Below are 18919 nucleotides of genomic sequence, written 5' to 3'. Positions count from 1 at the left end.
TATGTACAAAATGCTTATGGAGTTAAGTTATGAAGGAGATACTGTTCCCCTCAATTTACTTAAATAATGTTCCTCAGAATTTTTTCTCTCTTCATTCCCTGCTGCCATTTTTTACACTCTGCAGGGTAAATCTTTAATGCTCTTGGACAGATTGTCCGACTACAGAGCCAGCCAAGCAGCACATATGTATTGTGAGTCAGTTGCTGCTACTCAGAAGGCCACAGGCTGGCTTCCATGAAACCCTTGCTGTTCACAACACAAGCTTTGTGATTTGTGTTTGCAGAGGATCCTGCCCAAGCCACCTCTGACTACGAGACCAACAACAGCGACAGCAGTGACATTGTGCAGAATGACGATGACACGGATTGCTCCAAGGAGCAGCCACGGAAGGGATCTGGCTGTAGGTCGTACACACCTGAGACCATCATCCTGCATCCCTTGACACCACCTGAGGTAGCTCCTCTAAGTTCCCCCAGCACAACAGAATGAGTGTATGCTGCACTGAGGGGGAAAAAAAACCAAAATGAAAACTAAACTAGCCAAAAACCCAGATCCCCACAGAAAACTGTGGTCTAAGGGTGCTGCAAGGTGTTATTGTCTTAAAGAACAAATGTTGCAGTGTGATGAACAAGTGATGATTGTCTCTCAGCATTCAGCTGTGAGCTTGGTTGAGCTGCAGAGGGAAAGCTCTGTTTAGTTAAGTTTTCCACAGTCTGTTGTACAACTGAATTAATAATCTGCAGTTGGCAGGAGATCTTGAAAAATTTATTGTAATCTGCTGAGAGGAGGCATTTTGCTTGAAATGTTCTAACATTTCCTCATCTCCAGTTTCTAAGTAAAATGAAATTCCAGGGAGTATACGGGGGAAATGTGAAAGGAGGGGCACAACCCAACTTTTCATTTGCAGACCTTGAAAAACAGGTAGGTTTCAGTTTAAGGACTACAAATCTTCACTTGGACTGAGCTCTGTTAGCCATGCCAGAGTGTAGTGAATGGGTCCTGATGCAGAAGCAGAAGCTGAGAGCTTTTCTGTCTGTGCCACAGTGAATTTCACAATGAAGGCAGCCTCCCTTGGAAATGAATGAATGATTCCCAGGAATGAATGAATGAGTCTCAGTGCTAAGTGCAGGCACTGCTGTTTCATAAACAGAATTTCCTATCCATTCAAGTGAAACACGTTATAAAGGAGAGTGAGTAGCTGCAGGGCTGCAAGAAATGAGGACATCTATCTGAGCTGAGTGAAGTATTACAGACCTACACATGATGCTAATGTGACTTTAGCTTTTAAGAGCATCAGTTTTTGCTTGAGATGCTTCACTGAACTAACAATCCTTTTTATTCTGATTTCTGGCACAGGACAAGCCTGTACTGGCTCCTGAGCCTCTGGTTATGGACAACTTGGATCCCCTGATGGAGCAGCTAAATAGTTGGAACTTCCCAATCTTTGATTTGGTGGAAAAAATTGGGAAGAAATGCGGTCGGATTCTGAGTCAGGTGAGAGGTGCACCTTGTCTGCAGGGTCTAAATGTTGGCAGATTTAGACACAGACATGTTAAAGGCATTGTCCTTACAAGCTGATGAGCCCTGACACCTAATTCAAAGCTGACAACATGAACTCTGTCTCATTATATTCCTTATTTTTGAATGTCTTTATTTTTAAATTTAAAAATGTGAAAGACAAAAATCATGCACCTATTTTGCTTTCTGCTCTCTGCTCTTCTGAATATTCTCCTGAGATGCTTCCAGCCCTTACTGAGTTCTTTGGGAAAGGATTTCTCATGGGGTTTAGCAAGGGAGGGCTAAACAGTAAATACATTCAGTGGATGAAAGATATAGAGAGTTTTGGTCCTCTTTTATACTGAAGATTTCAGTATAAGATCCCAGAAATAAAAGGTTTCAGATTTCAGGCTGGGAAAGAAAGCAAGGTTTGAGGAAGTGGGGGTAGAAAGAATCCTTACTATATTTCCTCATTTTTAAAGAATCAGAACTTTGAGAAAAAATTAATATAATATTATGTAGGGAAGATTTGCTATGAGTTGGGAGAGCTTACTAGTCTTTCTTTCAGCTCTCAGGTTTTTATTCCTTCCTGGAGCTTTAATTCAGTTGCTGACACAGCCTGTGCCTACCCAGCACGATTGGTGTCACCTCCATAATCACTTTCTTGGCTGAACTGACTACTCAGTTATGCCCCTTTTCCTGGAACACTGACAAATTAGTCACTTTTTCTTATAAAATTATTGAAGATTATTAAACAGGAAAAGCAAGTAATTATTTTTATTATTATTTAGGGATGAAAGGGAAAAAAAGCCCCAGAGAATCAGTCAGATCACTTTACAAGGCATTATGTAGTGATGAGTGCTGGAAAGAAGAGATAAAGTTAATTGGTACAATGTGGTACAATTATCAGCCCCCCAGAAACACAGAGGTCAGTGTGTCAGGCAGATTTCAGTGTAACAAGCTCCAGAGAATGCTGGATCAAACCACAGTCCCTTGGTGGTTACCTGTTATTCAGCTACACTCAATTATCTGGTGGTCAACAAGGAGAACCGTGGCATGAATTCAGATTTATTCTCTGCTCTGCTTTTTTGTGTTCTGCAGCTTGGCGAGCAACATCTGAATTTGACCAGCCTGCCGAGTCTCTAGGTTCACTTTAGAAAAATAGGCAAGCTGTGGATATTGGATATATTTATTGGATAAACTCAGTGGTGCTCATTGAGGCACTTTTGCACCGGACAGTGAGTTTGGGATTGAAATGCTCTCCTAGATCATACTACTCATCTTTCTAATAGCATGGAATGATAATGGAGTGATGAATGAAACATAAGGAGAACCAGAACTGTCTTTTAATGACAAAAAGAACAGTTTGGATGAGGCAGAATTTGTTCTGGTTTTACCTGGGTGTCTCTGTAGGCTTTAAGCACTTCTCCAAGCTGAATGGGCTTCTGTAGCTCTGGACACAAGTCCTCTGTGCTTCCCTCAAATTGCACTAAAGCTCCTCACTCTACTTCCCAAAATGTGGTTTTTGCACAGGTTCTCAACATGTTCTCCACTTAACAGTTCCACAGAATGAGACTTGAGAAATAAAATAGGGAAGCTTTAATATTTGTGATGAAAATTCAGCATTTTTTGTAACAGCTGTTTATAACTCCCTCTCCCTAAAAGCAGAATATAGCAAGTTCTACCTTGTTCACAAAACAGAGATCCTTATTACCCCCACCTACTCAGATGTTGCTAATGAAAATATTTTCAGAAATCAGGAGACTAAAATAAATTTTTTTTCTGCCAAAAGCGCTATTTTTTCCCTGGTTTGATTTTTAAATCCTGGGATATTATTAACAAAGGTAAACAAAAGCTCTAATGATTTATTCTCAGTATTTTGCTATCAAATGGACTAACCCATTTAAAAAAAAAAAAAAAGTACATTAAAAAGCTGAATTAACTGTGTTTGCCATGCTAGGTTAAATTTATGAGATGGAACAAAGCAGAGTTGACACATGCCTCCAGGGAAGCATTCAGTTTAGAAGGCAAATGCTGGCTTAGCATCTTTGAAGCTGCTTGAGATATCTGTTCCTTCTTTGTGGAATGTTAAATTGATTCAGACATATGAAAGGACCCCAAACCAGTCAGGAGCCATGAAAGCATCTGTGCAAACCGGAGTGGCAAGCTCAGTCAATGTGGCAGTGACAAATAAATTCAGTCTCATTTCAGAAACAAAGCCAAGCTCTCAGAACTAAGCTGTTGCTTCATAAGAGACCATAAAATTCAGTAATATCTTCAGTCACACTAAACACTTTTTATGGGGTAATTCAACCTAAGGAGTTTTATATCTAATTTGAAGAGTTTTTCTCATCTACTTAGCAACATAGATTTTTTTGTTGTTGTTTTTTTTTTTCAGGTATCATACAGGCTTTTTGATGACATGGGGCTGTTTGAAACCTTTAAAATACCAGTGAGGGAATTTATGAACTACTTTCATGCCTTGGAGTGTGGATACCGAGAGATACCTTGTAAGTAAAAATTCCTGGCACATTATGATGATTCCCTCAAGTTTTGGGGATTTTGTGTTGAAGCCTTTCTTCTTGCATTATAAAACTACTTTTTCTCTTCCAGTACATCATGACCAAGTGGATGGCTAGGCAGAGGCTGGTGCTGAACCACAGCCTGTTATTTTTTTTTACATTGTTTCACAATTCATGGCAAAATCTGCCAGAAATCCAGAAATCATATAAAGCTATTATTAGTAAAGACTGTTTCCTTATAGTGCAAGTGTACCCCAGTGCTCCAGTTGGAGTTTTTGAAACATTTAACTCTCTAAAGGCAACTTGGACTTTTACACAGTAGCATGCTATGCTACCAAATGAGATGAGCTTTATAAGCAGAAAAAATATGCCCAAAACATGAGTGAACTATTACTGAACATGAATTTTCTGTTACTACAGCTCAGCTGATATTTTTCAGTGGGAAACATCTATTCCCTGAAAAACCTGTTTTCAGTCATCCCCAAAGTATTTACTAATTCAAATCAAATTTATCAAAGTGCTTCAGCTGCAAAAGACTCCTGTTTTCCCAAGAGGAAAGAGTTATTACCCATTTTAGTGGCAGATAAACCCAACACTGAGGAATACAGAACACCCTGTTTTCTCTGCACTTGCACAAAAATGTGGGAGAAATCATTATAAGTCATGTAGTCTCTCTGTCAAATATTAAATACCAATTGGAGCAGTGGGAAGGATTTAAGGAAAGCTATCTCAAACAGTAGGAAGGATTTAAGGAAAAATACCTCAAAATGCCTTCAGGCAGGTGGTTTGGAGTCTGTTCTGGGAAAGTGAGACCCCCAGTTTTGATCCTTTCCTTGTGTTTGATCTGGATCACGGATCAAAAGCAGCAGATCACAGCCTGAGGAGGTCAGAGATGGAAGTCCCACAGCCTGTTCTGCTGAAGCCATTCCTTTCTGTTTGAAACATTTAACTATTCATAGAGTCTCTGGGATTTTTGTGAACCTAGCACTCTATTTCCTTGGTTTTTTCTTAAGTGATTTTTTGTTTTGTTTTGTTTTACTAAAGAAGAATATCTTTTTAATACAAGATCGAATTATCTTCCTTTTTTCATTTCTGTGAAAAAGGCAGAAACAGCTCTGCTGCTCGTGCTGATGTTGGTTTTGTCTCTGCTGGATTTTGGCACACGGTGCCCACTAGATGGTGCTGGCAGCCCTCTGTCAGCAGTGCCTGGTGTTTCACAGCTGCCTGGTTTTCTCCCCATCACAGATCACAACCGAATCCATGCCACGGATGTGCTGCACGCCGTGTGGTACCTCACAACCCAGCCCATCCCGGGACTCCCCACTGTCATCAATGACCACGGCTCGGCCAGTGATTCAGGTATCTTTAAATGTTGGCACCCTCAAGTTTCTCTCGTGAAATTTGGTGTCAACAGCTGGGGATTGCATGCAGAATTTTTTGAAATTTGTAGCACAGTGTTAAAGTTCAGTAGCATAATGGGTGTTTGAAGTGTTCAGGTGTGTTTGTGTAACTTTGAAGGGAATGGAATTGTTCCTCCAAAACTTAATACTTGACATTTAATGATGTGTGAATGCAAGCTTTTGTGGCCACCTTTAACGACAGATCTTTGTTACCATTTGATTTTTGCAAAAGGTTTTGATTTTTGCAAAAGGTATTTGCCTAGGAAAACTGCATTATTAGTGCTTTTCAGGGCTATATCAGAGGCACTGTAGATTTAAATCCTTAAACTCTTCATTAAATCCCTAAACTCTTCATTGTTTTGCTATTCTACAATTTCTGGGGCATGCAGGCAGTGCTGTGCACTTGCCTCTGCTTGGCTCTCATGAAGTGTTCTTCGCTTTTCCTCTCAATCTCTTTTTACCATCTGGCAATTGCTTTACAAGACCACTCTTCTTCTGTTTTATGATTGCTCACTACAGCTGTTCTTCTTGCATTTTTATATTAATTTCTCCATGTTCAGTATGATAACTAGAAGACCTGTCTGTGTTTCATGGGAGTTCTCAGAGAGTTGCTGGAAAAGCAGGAGTTTGTTCCATTTCCGCTTCTTTTTTTACTGTTTGGTTTGGGTTTTGTTGAGTTTTTTGTTTGTTTTTGTTTTGTGTGGTGGTAAAGGGTTTTATTCCCAGAAAAAATTTATTAGCAAGGGATTTCAGTGGCTTTGTAGGTGAGGTGGAATGAAAGGGGTTGAGTTCTGGGGCTTTTTGATGTTTGTTATTTGAAAGACATTGTTCAGCTGCATGCAGGATCCATTCGAGGTCGTTGAGATTAAATTAGCAAAGCATCTCAGTATCTGTCTCTGACAGGTATGCTCAAGATCTTTCAAAAAGAGGATGATAAGAGAATTATCAGTAAAGATCCAAAGTCTAGACATTTGTATTGAAAAACACCCACTGTAATTTAATTACTAAATTCTAGTCCATTGCTTTAAGGACTACAAGTGTCTCCTGTACTTGTCTACATGATGAAAGAAATTACAGAAAGGAGCAGGAAGATCAAGTTTCCCAAAAAGTTCCAGCGTGGCTGTCAATCCATGTTTTACTGCTTGTGACTTACATAGTTGGAGAACAGGTTTTGGAAGGGCTGGAAGATCCCCAGGTGGGATCAGAATTTATTCCTTTCCAATTGTTTCCCTTATTGTACTGGATCAGAGGCACAGAAAGCACTGAGGTCAGGCTGCATTTATCCTTACTGTAAATTCACTCCTCCTCTCCCTGCTTTATTGCTTCCCTCACTGAAAGAGTGGCCCTGGATTTTTCACTGTTTCGATTTCTTTCTTTCTGCTCAGATTCTGACAGTGGGATCACCCACGGCCACATGGGATACGTGTTTTCCAAGACATACACACCTACAGATGACAGCTACGGGTGCCTGGCTGGCAACATCCCTGCCCTGGAGCTGATGGCTCTTTATGTGGCCGCAGCCATGCATGACTATGACCACCCAGGAAGGACCAATGCCTTCTTGGTAGCAACCAGTGCTCCTCAGGTAAATAACCCTCAGGCAGTGTTGCTGTGCAGTTTGGAAGGGCTCCATGACAGCTTTTCCTTGCTGGTGGTGCCTGTGGCTTCCATTAAGCACAAGGCTGCCAAATATTTTGAAACAGCTTGTCGAAGTGACAGAAATAATCACTTCACTTGGGGATTGCTGGTAAGAGTCTTACACACCCTCAGTTAGCAGAGCTGTTGAGAAAGGTACTGATAAACTGTGCCAGTGAAGAAAGTAAAGCTCTGCTGACTGAAAGAGAACCTGTAACTGTGGAAGAATGGAAGAATTGTTCTACCAAGTAATGCACAGAATGATTAAATATAATAAAACATCCCAGTTGTGTAGCTGACTGTGCTTTGCAAGTTAATTGTGCATGATCAGAACACATTTTCTGTTGCTTCTATGAATATTTTAATAATTCTAGAATATGAGCAGCTTCAGTCTTTTTATGAAAGTATTTGGAAGCAGGGAGTGGAAAATAATCTCAATGTTATAAATGTAGAATTCAGGCTTGCTTAAGGTTACACAGAAGTTACTGCCAATCCTGAGAGTTGAATTCCGCAATTGTGAATCACTCTTTATTGGCTTAATTATGAGATCATCTTTCCTTGCTTTACATAGCTGACCTGCCTGGCTTCAGCACACTGTGCTGAAAAATACTTCTATTGATGAGGAAATTTTAAAATATATATATATATATCTCTTAATGGTTGCGGGTCAGGCAGGGATGCAGAAATTCTGGATTTACTCCCCAGCTTGCAACCAAAATTCCTCTGTCACCAAGAGCAAGTCACCTGAACTCACTCTGGTATCACTTTGTGTCTGTGAATTGATAGTAATGCTTCTCATCCTTGCAATGCATTTCTGTGATCAAAACGTTTGATACTTTGGCCAGGTAAATAGACTGGGAGAAGATACTTATTATCTTTAAATCTAATTGTAAGAAACAAGTGCTATAGCTCTGTGCTTTTAAAAATCAGAAAAGGAAGTTAGGTGATTAGCCTTTTTGTATTTACTCTAGTTTAAAATTAAATTAATAGGAAAAAATAATTTTCTTGTTATTTTCTGACTGGAATTACCATCCCTATGAGAGTTCAGCATCTTATTTTGATAAAGATTTGACCCATTTGAGATTTCAGCCCTGACATATCTGTCAGGCTGAGTATGTGTTTTTGGGTTGCAAACTGGAATTTCACCTGTTTCTGTGTTTGGAATCAGTCCTACATGGACACCACTGCCTGGCGCAATTAGCAAAGAGCAGTAATTCATTAAGTGAGGTTCATTCTGACAATCAGGGATGCACACACATATGTTACATTAGCCATCAACCTGTGGCCTGAAACAGGATGATCCATTGCTGTGATTTTGCCAAGAGGGTTTTGCCAAGATGGTTTTGCCAAGATGGTATTGCCAAGATGGTATTGCCAAGATGATTTTGCTGAGATGGCTTTGCTGAGATGGTATTGCTGAGATCATTTTGCTGAGAGGGTTTTGCCAAGATGGTTCTACCGAGATGGTATTACTGAGGTGATTTTGCTAGGATGGTTTTGTGTAGATGGTTTTGCCAAGATGATTTTGCCAATATATTCCTCCCTTGTGCTGCTTCCACAGGCGGTGCTGTACAATGACCGCTCCGTGCTGGAGAACCACCACGCTGCTGCTGCCTGGAACCTCTTCATGTCCAGGCCAGAGTACAACTTCCTGGTCAACCTGGACCACGTGGAGTTCAAGCATTTCCGCTTCCTTGTCATCGAGGCCATCCTGGCTACTGACCTGAAGAAGCACTTTGATTTCGTGGCCAAGTTCAACGCCAAGGTGAGATCAGTTTGGGTTTCTGGGGCATGGTCAGAAAAGACTGTGGGCCTTGGGAGCATCCAGCAAGAAGGATTTCTGTTTCCTCTGAATGTCCTTTTGGCTGCTCTATTATAATATATTTATATATGATAAATAATATATATATAATAATATATTATATTGCTTTTCACTTCTTTTTCCCTTTCCACATTGTTAGTTCCAGCCTGGTCTTAGCTCACCTGCTTATGCTAGTGATTTTGTTGAACAGCTAAATATTGCAATACCCCAGATCAGATTTTCCTCTTCTTCCTCACATCACCATCCTGTTTCCCTTTCCGTGTCTCCAGGTGAACGATGATGTTGGCATTGACTGGACCAACGAGAATGACCGCCTGCTGGTGTGCCAGATGTGCATCAAGCTGGCTGACATCAATGGGCCTGCCAAGTGCAAGGACCTGCACCTGCAGTGGACAGAGGGCATTGTCAACGAGTTCTATGAGCAGGTAAAGGCATTCCAGAGCTGCCTGCCTGTGTTCTGGGGCATGGCAGTGCTGCTGGCCAGTGAAAAATCACAGAGAGTAGGGGTGAAAATGTTGGCTGGAGTCACATTAATCCATTTTTTTGCCAGACAAGTGTAAGTCCATTTGTCACTGAAGTTTCTGATGTGTCCTCAGAGACCTCTGGTGATGGTGTCTCTACAGGCTGGACTGTTCAAGTCTGGCACTGTGGACAAGCACTGGCATGGTGAACAAGTGTTCTTTTCCTCTTTCTTTTTCCTGTTGTTTTTTTCCTGTTTTTCCTCTTTTCTTCCCTGTTCTTTTTCTCCTGATTTTTCCTTTCCATCATGGCTGTCATTTCCCTCTTCTTTAGTGCAAACCATGTTTTCACCTTTCCTTCTGTGTTCTTTTAGCTGGTTCTCATGGCTCTCCTCTGCAGTCTCACACTTTTATTGACATGTAGTGTCACAATGTCCTTGTTCTGATGGTCTAAACAGAGCAGTGGGATTGTTTCAGCTTCTCTGCAGGCCTCACCTCTGTTCACACAACCAGAACCTTTATGTGCTGAGCAGGACTGCAGCACTGGCTTTCAGTTAATCACAGGCCAACCACAGCTGCTCCCAGAGCCATATTTCAGTTTTAAGACAGCCCTTGCAGCTCTCAGAGGTTGGTCAGTACAGCTGCACTCATTATGCAGGGCATGCTGGTGGCACAAGGAAGGAGGACAGGCACAGATGGATGTAGAAACCCTGGGAATACAGCCAGGCACTGCTCCTCTCTTTCTAGGTGTAAAGGAGCCCTTAATTGAACCTAATTTTCTCATTTTAACCTATTTAGCCCTGCTGAGTGCAAGGGTCAGGGCTGTTCCCACACTGTTCCTCTGTTTCCTGAGTGGGAACATTTTGAATGTTCTTCTCAGATTAAACTCCATATCCTTTCTTTTCCAGACAAGGCAAACAGGCTCAGTCCCTGAAAAGGACAACCCACAGACTTCTCAGGGAGACTGTGCAGTAACTTGGAGTCACAGACTAATCCCTTTTAGAGCTTTTTCAGCTTTCCTTAAATTTACTGCACTTACAGTTTGGAAAAAAAAAATTCCAACCAGGATTTGCTACTGCCTTCTGGAGAATGTAAGGAGACAGGGAAAGGGACATAATTCAGGCATTGACCTGAAGCTTCTTCATTCCTTTGAAATCTCCCAAGAAAAAGAAAGTACAATGAACCTTACCTATAGTATGAATATAGCTGATTCCATTTCTGTTTTCTTTTTTTTCATTAAATAAAGAGAGAGTGTCCCAAAACAACCTTCATGCCCCAAATTTTCTTTCAGGAAATGCTTTTGTTCTTCATTACCACTGTCCCAACAATGTGCTTCACAGTTCTGGTGATGATCATAGCTTGTGTGGGTGACTAGTGCATGCAGACAGAAGCAGTTAATCAGATGTAGGATATGACTTTCCTTTTTTCCAATATAAGCTGTATCAGAGTGAAGTGTCCCAATATATTAACATCAGCAAAGCCTTGAATCAAGCTTGTGAGGATACAGATGTGGGAAGATATTGTGTTACCTGTTTCACAGTATGAGCTTGTGTTATTTTCCATCATTTAGAAATGGGATCCAAAACAGAGAACATGCTCTTTCTTGGATTTGGTTTTGGCATTAAGGAGGATAAGCTAGATTCTCAGTTACTTTTATCTCTATTAAAATCTATTTTTCTTTACTTTAATATGCTACAAGAGGTGTATCAAACCCTGTTCACGTGATTTTGAGCATTAGATTTTTTTCTGCAACTGGAAAAGTCTTCATATTCTCATTTCTAAAAAGGAGAATTTTATGGGAAATTTGAATTTCCCTGGAGGTATTATCAAAAAACACACATATGTGAATTCAACCTATGCTGTGAAAATAATGAAGTATCTTTTTTACAATAAACACTAATTCCTTTGAAGAATTTCACTCCCATATAAATAAAAACTGCTTATTAAAAATGTGTTGTATAACAATATTCAAAATCCTGTGTCATATTGTTGCAGGATGTTTCCTTCTCTTCACAAGTCCAGTAGAATTATTTGAAGACAGACATATTAGAATTTAAAAAACCCACACTGCAAGATGTTTCTCATAATAAATCATGGTTTAACAGAAAAATAAAGAAGAATTTGTAAACATTTCAACAGTCAGCATTTCTCCCAGTTCACAGCTAGGAAATCTCAGAGGTGTTTCTGTAAAGAAGAGCAAACTGTCACCTCCTCTTAATGTGCTTGCTATTTCAAGAATGGATGGCATGTTTCAGTGTTTTGTCAACACAAATATTTTGTTTTTAATGATAGCACATAACATTTCAGGGTTGGTTATTATAAAATAAAGCAAAGAAAACACAAGGAAATGAGATATTTGCTGTACATACTCCAAAATTTAGCTCTCATTGTTTGGCCTTCACCAAATACAGATACTGATAGGTGAAGACCATTATTTTTGAAAAATTTACATTACAAGGAGATAAATATAAGCAAACATAATGGAAACTGAAAATGCATCTCCAAATTCTAACATGTATCCCATAATGTAGAACTCTGTATTGTATTATAGCAATCAGTTACATATCAGACTTGATTTGGGAGGTCATATTTTTGGGGGTTAGATTTTTTTGGGGGGGAGATGGCATCTGGTCTGGTCGTGTCTGCTCAGCTGACAACTCACTGATATCACCAGAAGCTTTGTGATAGGGAATTGAGTATATCAGATTTGGCTCTGCAGTGAAGTTTTATTTTACATCATGAGAAAAGAGAAAAAGACCTCATCTTATGCCTCCCTGTCTCCCCCAAAAAAAGCTTTGTGGGAAAGATTTACTGGTTTTGAGCAAATGAGTGTCATACATTGCTTTAATTGGGATCATTCTAATAGTCACAGGAAACAAATATTTATGACCCAAAGCCAAAAGGACATCTCCAGGTTACTTTTAATAAGGAGAAATCAATAACAAAACTAGTCTGGTGAGATAGCCCTGTCTTGTAGAAGTTTTCTTATTCCCTGTAAACAAGGTTGCTCTGAATTAACAATCACACAGTCAGAAGGGATTTTTTTTTAAATAATGTGAAGAAAGAAATGAAATAACAATTTTCAAGTTTTCACACAGTGTAAAGTCCAGGGCTAGGGGCATCCTCCTGCAGAGTCATTGTTAAATTCATCCTTGTTAAATTCACATTATTGATAGTGGGTTGGTACCAGCTCCTACAAGAAAAGAGCTGTGACTGTGCCCATTTGACACGATGGCACTGTCACGATGGAAGTGCCAGGCTGGTGTGGCATTCACATTTTCTGGAAAAATCCCTTTGCCCAGGATTTTTCTCCTGGAAGCTGAGAAGCCTCAGAGAAAAAGGGAAACAATAATTATCTGATTTGCTTCTCCTGTCTTTTGCCTCTTAGGAATGTGTCTGGAGATTGTTTACCCACAGGTGATTGTTTCATTGGTTTCATGTGAATTGTTTTGACTCATTGGCCAGTCAGGGTCAAGCTGTGTCGGGGCTCTGGAAAGAGTCGCGAACTTTCATTATTATCTTCATTATTTTATCTTTTTTTATTATCTTCTGTAAGTATCCTTTCTGTATTCTTTAGTATAATATAGTATCATAAAATAATAAATTAGCCTTCTGAGAATATGGAGTCAGATTCATCATTCCTTCCTGCCACGGGGTGCCCCTCAAATACAACAGATGTTGTCCTTTCAGCATTTTTAATTGGCTGGATATGCTTTGCTCCTTTTTGTGGCATGGTTTTGTTTCATTTATCTGTGAGGAATGACAGCTCTTTTTCATCTGCAGGGTGATGAAGAGGCCAGCCTGGGGCTGCCCATCAGCCCTTTCATGGACCGCTCTGCTCCCCAGCTGGCACACCTGCAGGAGTCCTTCATCACCCACATCGTGGGACCACTCTGCAACTCCTATGACTCAGCAGGGCTGATGCCAGGAAAGTGGATAGAAGAGAGTGATGAGTCAGGAGACACTGATGAGCAGGAGGAGGAGGAAACAGCAGAAATGGAAACTTGTGAAAACGCCGAATCCAGTAAGTGCTCGACACTTCCCTTTTCCAACAAAACAAGTTCCATGTAGTGACCAAAACACTAAGCAGAGGCTGTGAGCTGGGCAGGTTCAGCATGGGCCTCCTCCAGAGTGACAGTGAGTCCTTGGTGTCCTTGGCTGTCCTTGGAGGAGCTGTAGCCACTTACATTGTGAATGGAGATGCTCCATGGTTTCAGCACCAATGTGGTTCAGATCCACCACTTATTTCTACCTTAGCTGGGGTTTCTGGTGGTGGATCATCTGTGCATGAGGGCTTTCTAGACTCTTTCAGGACTGGTGTTGGTAGACTGCAAGAATTTCAGTTGAAAAAAGGATGTTTGGGAAAATATTTTGCAAGGAAAACACTCATCATTTCCATGAGTTAACATGACAAAGAGGAATAATAGAATGAGGATCTGAAATGCTGATGGAGTAAAGGAGTTTTTGACAATGGAATCATTTTAATGCACATCTCTCAAGGTAACACGGAGAAGAGGGGGAAGAGAGTTGGCACTGAGCATTGCTGTGTTGTGTGCTGGGAGCTGCATCACTTGGCTAACCAGTAACTGAAGCTCATGTTCTTCTCTAGAAAGGCAACACTGCCAATATTTGCTGTACTGAGTTGAAAGTTTTTACCTTGAAAGGAGATTTCAGGCATTTGTGGGAAGTGATTTTTAAGAGAAATTACTGTAGACCTCTTCCTTTAATCAGTTCAATCCTGCTTTACCTTTTTCTTCCTTTCATGTTCTTTCTCCTGCTGAATTTTCTACTGCTGTTCCTTTATTTCCCTCCTTTGAGTCATCTTTCTCTCTCTCCCCTGTATCCAGAAGTTTTAGGAAACAGCAGCCTAAATTGCACTCATGAAATACCAATATTTTTTTCCCTCAGCAGCCTCACTTTTTCTGCTCTTTCCCACACATGTTCTTTCATGCCCTGCCTGGGTGTTATCCCTGTTTTCTGTTGGGAAAGCTGAGAAGGATTTAGTGAGTGCAGTAAGTCACATTTGGATGTGGAACCTAACCATATCTGTGTCTCCTGATGTGCAGAATTAACCTTTTACCTCTAGTAAGATCCAGTGGTAAACAGTTTTTATTTAAAAAATCATTGGTATTTTTCACACACGCAAATACACACACACACACCCCTTGCGCATATTTTAGATTTAGCACGTTCACATGCACAAAAAAATCTCTTAGAGAACAGTACGCATCAAGTAATTTAAAATCCATGGATTAATTTATCACTTTATGATCTGCCAGTTCTGTAACAGGCAGAGCCACATTTCTGTGGCAGATTGGCCTTTCTGGAAGTCCCTGCTAGGAGGAAATGTATGTAGCTGGTAATTAACACAGAACCCAAAGCCTGAAACTGATACTGCTGTATTAAAAAAAAAATGAAGGATGTTCTCATATATCCATGATGTCTCTAACCTGACTTTGAAATCCTTGGTTTCCTTTCATTTAATGTCTCTATTCACTTATCTTCTGTATCACCATTAGTGTAGTCAAATAATGCTGTTTTTAGGTTAAAAGTACGGATCATTATTAACCCTTTTCACATTGCAAAAAGACTGATTTTAGTGATTTTCTGTTTTCTTCTTTACCTTGTTATAGCACCCTAATACTATAGTGTTTTAGACTATGTTTTTCAAAGCTTTGAAAATTAATGTATGAGAAGTTTTGAAATATTCCATAAATTCTTTCTACTTCCTTCATACCGAATAGGGGATGCTCCTCTTCTCCATCATACTAATGTGTGACAAATTGTTGTCTTCAGGTCTCCTGAATTCTCAGTGGCTGTGTGAACCTTACTCAGGATTTTGTGCCATTGTTTGTGTCAATATAGGGGCCTCATAGTTCCTTAGAAGTGTGTGCCTGTGGCCAACCCAATTTTGGACTTTCTAAACTTTCTCAATGAAACAGTAAAAGGTTGAAATGTCAGATGCACAGACTTTTAAGACTGGCATAGATGTTGGTAAAGATCTTTTGATGACAATGCCTTACAAGCAGATAGAAATACAATTATGGCAGAAAACACTTCATCTAGGTCCTGATAATTCACTGAAGAGGTTGAGATAAATTTAAGAGTTATAGCCTTGAAGTAGCCTTAAGTAATTTTTTTACTATATAGGAGCAATTACTTGTCGTGAAGGTTTCATGCAAGTATAAGAATTAAACAGACTCAGTCTTTAGTGATTCAGACATTTTTAACTCCACAGCAAGTGTCTGCAGAGAGAAACAAGATGTGGGATCACCTGGGAAACCCAGGAGAGAATGTCCTGCTGTAGCATTGGCAGCAGAGGGGCTTCTTATTAGTGCTAAACCTGAAGGTTTCCTACAGGGAACCAAGGGCTTTCTAATGAAGGATTGAATTGGATTTGGTCTGTGCTCAGTGAAAAGCTCTTTGTTTCCAGTTCAAAAGCTTCAAGGGCTAAACATTTTGGATCCTGACACAGACATACTTCAGGCAACCTGCAAGTACTAATCCACGCAAATTTATCTGGTACAAAACATTCCTCTACGTCACCTCCTTTAAAGAAAAAGCAGCAGTTGTCTTTGGAGAGGCTGTTACTTCAGTTCTGTGATGGCCATTGTCACTGCTAATGACCAGGAAAATTTTTCAAACTTTGTACTGCTAAGGAGTTAAGAATCTGTATTGGACAGACTATATTGACAGGAAAAAAAACCCTCTTCAGACTTTTAGTGTGTGTCAGGAGCCGTGAGAACCACCAGGGACAAAAACACTTCATAGGCTGAGAGCAGGGGCCTGGTGCTTCAAAAGCAAAAAGAAGCAAGCTCTTGTGTTAGTATTTGGCTGTATGGGTGCGTCTTTAGTGCTCAGGCTGCTGCCAGAGCAATGTTGTGCTTAGGCTTTAAGGTCACCTCCACTGTGATGGGGGAGCAATGGATAAATTTGAAAATGGAATACAATACAGGAAAAAAAAAAATCACAATTTTTTCCCCTAGGACAATCAGCAGGGATCTGTTGGGGGTGAGGAGGGCACAGAATTGAATGGGTGTTGATCAGAGTCTTTAGAACTTGATGTAAAATGAGCAGAAACAACTCAGCAACGTGTTTTCTGCATAATCATTCAAAGACGAGATACCTCTGTAAGCAGCTGAGTCAGGCACAACATGCAGCCTTGGCATAGGATGAAGTCGGGGAAAAAACTGTACAGGAAACTTTCCCCAAGATCTGGAGAGGCACACCTTTCTGAATTTTAATACTGTTCAAATGTTGGGGTTTAAAAATCTGTCATAGCACACTCTGTCTGCTTCCTATGCCTTCAGTCGCTTTTCCTTCTCCGGTAGAAACCAGCACATTAATGTCACATGGTGTTTTACAGGAAAGAAGAAGTTCAAGAGGAGGAAAATCTACTGTCAGATCACTCAGCACCTGCTTCAGAACCACAAGATGTGGCAGAAGGTGATTGAGGATGAGGAGAGGTTAGCTGGGTCGGAGAAGCAAGGCACAGAGCAATCCCCACTGCACCAATCTTCAGAGCAAATCCAGGCCATCAGGGAGGAGGAGGAGGAGAAAGGCAAGGCCAAGAAGGATGAAGAGGAGAACACAACTGTAGAACCAAACCAATGACAATATTTACAGCAGTATTTTACGACAGATTGACTCGTGCACAGACTCTTTCTCAAGCCAGCACAGCATTTAGACACAACACTGTAGAAGTATGGGATAATGCGCCTACAGCTGTTTCATTTGTTTCTCTTTCCTTTTTATGGTGAGGTACATTGTTTAAACTCCTATGCTCAAGGAAGCTTTCACTCTGCAACACTGGCTTTACAGACTTTCTTTGAAGAGATTTGGGGGTGGGTGGAATTATATAAATATATATATAGCCAGGGTTATTGGCTGCACACTTCAGCAAATTACATTTAATGATATATTATGGTCACTGTGATATTTACAGGAGAAAGTTATCTGAGGAAATGCTGCTTCTGAAGCACATTTGCAGTTAACAGTAAGGTACCAGTTAAGTAGCTTTTTTGCTCTTAATGCTGAGGGATAAAAGTTCCAAAGCTTTACATGAATGCTGATGTATCCTGCCAACACATATGTGTGAGTGAGGGGGTGTTTGCAAGTGTGAGTGGATGTGAGGAAATACAGCATGCTCTGAGTTCTTATCACACTAGCTGTAGCACATGTCCCAGCATACCACAACAAACAGAAGGCCAGAATTTTAGAGAATTTGTGCCTGCAAGGGAACAATTTTGAGGAGCTTTGCTTTCCCTCCAGTCCCAGTTTGCACTCCAGCTGCGGGCAGCCTCCGTTCAGCAGCAGCCCAGGCGCTGCTCTGGTCCTACCAGCTGTGCTGGCACCACCACCTCATCCTCCTCCTCCTGGGCAGCTCCAGGACTGCTGGTGACAGGGATGTGCCAGGAGGGCTGTTTGCAGAGGGGGCAGTGCCTGGCACAGCAGCCTGTGCCCTGCAGAAGGCTGGCCCTGCCCGTGCTCTGCAGGGGGAACGCGCCGCGGGGCCGCCCGCGTGTATGGGCACGCTGTCCTGTCATGCCCTCACCCTGCCTCTGGGCATCCACCACCAAATGTGGCATTGAGAACAAAGCTAAACTGCTGGGGGACAAAGGAAGGGGAGCGTGGGGGCCATGGGAAGAAGGTAAAGGTGCATGAGGAGCTGCTTGGGCACAGGTGCCAGTCCTGCCTGGGCTGGGCACTCGGTGTCCCAGGACCTGCTCCCATGGGCTTCACAGAACTCGGGTTTTTAGTGCCAGTTTGCTGCTGGCATTCTGCTTAGGAGCAGCATGTTTGATCCCACCAATATGTTTTTCCTTTCTTCTTTCTTCTTTTTTTTTTAACAGAAAGAAAAAGATCATGCCTGTAAGAACAGCAGATCTTTTTGTTGTTGTTGTTATTCTGTTCATTTGTTTTCTCTGTTGTTTATGCTGTGAGCCAAATGTCTATTTAAAAGGTTGGATATTCACTTTCAATATTTTATTTCATGATATATTTGTCAATGATTAGCTATCTAGATGTAAATATGGAAAAATTTTTATGGGTTCCTGTAGATAATGATATCTTTAAGAAAAAAAAAAAAGAAAAAGAAAAAAAGGGAAAAGTTGTTTTGTAAAGATAATTTTTTAAAAAATAAATACAAAAGCATTTTTATACAGTGTAGCCATTTTCAAACCCCACAAATAAAGTCTTGAGTAATCTGTATAGACCCTTCTGGGAAACCAGCAGTCTACAGGATCAAGGCTTTAAAATATTAATGCTCTTGGGGACTGGCAGCACCAAGCAGTACCCCACAATTTAGAGATTTGTTCCCACAGAAAGAGTTATATATATAAACTTCAGTATCTCTCAGAACTCCTTTGACTATGTATGCTTTTTCTAGTTTGATTCTGCAGCCCATCACCAAGAGGGAGGGTTGCTTGTGAGAGTAAGATTCCTTGTGAAAGGCAGAGTTTGTAGAAGTCGTTTCTGTATTAAATTTCTGGCATTACACCCATCACTTTTTGCTATTGTTACACATTCACCAAATTTCATGGTCCCATTGGCACCTCCCCAAAATGTTGGAAAAAAGTCTCTATC

At 40.7% G+C, this 18919-nt stretch overlaps 1 protein-coding gene across 2 annotated transcripts in view; it reads left to right on the top strand.

Moving 5' to 3' along the window:
* The window catches only part of PDE3A (phosphodiesterase 3A), a 203202-nt gene extending 186001 nt beyond the window's left edge, over positions 1-17201 (top strand). For both annotated transcript variants that reach the window (XM_054281858.1, XM_054281859.1), the window contains 9 exons: positions 284-453; positions 1357-1494; positions 3896-4007; positions 5265-5378; positions 6805-7004; positions 8616-8819; positions 9146-9301; positions 13118-13358; positions 16701-17201. In XM_054281858.1, coding sequence (XP_054137833.1) covers positions 284-453; positions 1357-1494; positions 3896-4007; positions 5265-5378; positions 6805-7004; positions 8616-8819; positions 9146-9301; positions 13118-13358; positions 16701-16948 — 1583 coding nt within the window. In that variant the 3' untranslated portion in view covers positions 16949-17201. The remainder of the gene's footprint in view (positions 1-283; positions 454-1356; positions 1495-3895; positions 4008-5264; positions 5379-6804; positions 7005-8615; positions 8820-9145; positions 9302-13117; positions 13359-16700) is intronic.
* Positions 17202-18919: the final 1718 nt, after the last annotated feature.

This window comes from Melozone crissalis, unplaced genomic scaffold (genome assembly GCF_028551555.1).
Source record: "Melozone crissalis strain CALT ecotype California unplaced genomic scaffold, PUWL_Pcris_2 ptg000033l_1, whole genome shotgun sequence".
NCBI classification, from domain to species: domain Eukaryota; kingdom Metazoa; phylum Chordata; class Aves; order Passeriformes; family Passerellidae; genus Melozone; species Melozone crissalis.
Note: the sequence above shows the minus strand (reverse complement) of the source record. Positions and strands in the feature narration are given on the sequence as shown.